Below are 1,924 nucleotides of genomic sequence, written 5' to 3' on the forward strand. Positions count from 1 at the left end.
TATATTAAGTCATACTATGCTTTTGTATAAAATGACACTACTGTGCCAAATACTGAACCAAGACATTTGTGCTAGTAAATTATATGTGTAAACTGTAATAGATCTTATGTTCGGCTATTATATGTCTCTATACCAGATTTCTTTTCTCATTTAAATTGAATTGAGCCAGTTTAAGATATTAAAAGGGCCAAAAAATGAAACCATGATGAGCTAAAGCAACAGATTTTCTCAGCTAGTATCAAATACAGTGGTGAAGATGAATATCACAACTTACACTAAGATATGGAAAGTCATAAGAAACTTTAGGGAAACAAAGTGAAATGTCAAAATTCTAATGACAATGAATGAATTCTTATACTGTTAATCTGAGGTGATTAACAGGTACATGGTTCCAACCCCAAACACATGAGAAGTAGGAGATGAGTGAAACATGTGCAGAAAGCAAGGATGTTGGAAGAATGGGAAGCAATTCAAGAAGCAAACTGGCGTTGAGAGTCAGTGACTCTGGTGGCATAGTATCTGGCAATGAAATCAGAAGCTTTTCTGTCAATGCCAGGCTCAGCAACCCAACGTCCTCTGTCTTCATCACTTGCAAACATCCTTCTCCCACTTCCTCCTTCTCTGTACTCTTCATAACTATTTCCACTTGAGAAACATGCCTTCAACATACTCCCTAAGGAGCAACTGCATGACCTCTTCTCTCCCATTCTCTCTTCTCTTCTCTTCTCTTCTCTTCTCTTCTCTTCTCTATTCAAGGCCATTGAAGCAAGTGTTACCATTTATAGACCCACAACTCACACTCTCTTCCCTTACCACATTATCTATTGTTTTATGAAAAAGAGTATAAGAAAAAAGGTACAGATTCCCTTAAATCACTCATGAACATCTGAAAAAGAAGCATAAGCGTTGTCCTCCTCTACTTTTCATTTGTCATGCAATACTTCTCCCCTATCTCTACCTCCATCATACACCACCCAACTTTGCTTTCTTATTACAGTGATAACTTTGTTTGCCTAGATGCCTTCTTTTCCTTGTACAAATAATGCCTACACAAATCATAATAAGCTTATGCTCCTAATTTTGCTCAATCTGTATGTGTAACTTTTCTTTGTCTTCTGCTAAGATATAAGATATTCAATATCTGGAAGTTATGCTAAAGCAAAGTAATGTACTTTGAATGGAATTTAATTCCAGCATGTTATAGCTTTAGGACATCTGTCATTGGACAAAACATACATAATTTGCTGTTTTAGAATTCCAATTTTATTCGGACACTATACATATTAGAAAATGTAAATTTTTATTATGCAAAAAATGAAGAGTCACTAAACACAGTTAAAAGCATTACTTAAACAAGTACTTGTATTATGTAAAGATGGAGTCCTTGCTTTGTACCCTACAGATTTCTCTTTAACAAAGCAAGTTTTTTTTTTCTGTCTCCTTTCTCTGTGCCTTTTCAGCTTTAATGGACATATATATTGTTAGTGTATGTGCTTTTATGTTATTTTTAGGGAAAGGCCTAAGCATGTATAGTTCTGAGAAAGTCCTCACACCTTGATTCCAACAGAGAGTGCCCTCAAGCTGTCTTAACTTTCTCAGAACTTAATTCTTAAGGGATCCTCAACCAACACCATAGTAGCCGCGTACATATGGTACAATTCAATTTTGATCAAATACAAAAGCAGTTTTATTTTTATATTCATGTTTTGTCTTTATTCTACACTATTTTTAATCATTTGCTAAAGGTCTTTTAGGTTGTAATCACATATATTATATCATTCATTTGCTGCATCACTTTATTTTGGCCCTTTATTAGTTTGAGTTTAGTGTGAGAAGAGCCATAGATACTATGATACAGCTACATAAGCTAATTCGGTTGATTTATGGTATATATAATTGGCCTGTATAACATGTACCTTCCTCA

The 1,924-nt window shown here is 34.6% G+C and overlaps 1 protein-coding gene across 1 annotated transcript; it reads right to left on the reverse strand.

Annotated features, from left to right (window-relative positions):
* Positions 1-206: 206 nt before the first annotated feature.
* LOC150025292 (uncharacterized) lies at positions 207-1,002 on the reverse strand. Its single transcript, XM_090295498.1, has one exon. It carries the CDS (start codon positions 777-779, stop codon positions 471-473), a length of 309 nt encoding a protein of 102 aa, XP_090151624.1. The 5' UTR covers positions 780-1,002; the 3' UTR covers positions 207-470.
* Between the last annotated feature and the right edge of the window lie 922 nt (positions 1,003-1,924).

This window comes from Phaseolus vulgaris, chromosome 9 (assembly GCF_051622355.1).
Source record: "Phaseolus vulgaris cultivar YP4 chromosome 9, ASM5162235v1, whole genome shotgun sequence".
NCBI classification, from domain to species: Eukaryota; Viridiplantae; Streptophyta; class Magnoliopsida; order Fabales; family Fabaceae; genus Phaseolus; species Phaseolus vulgaris.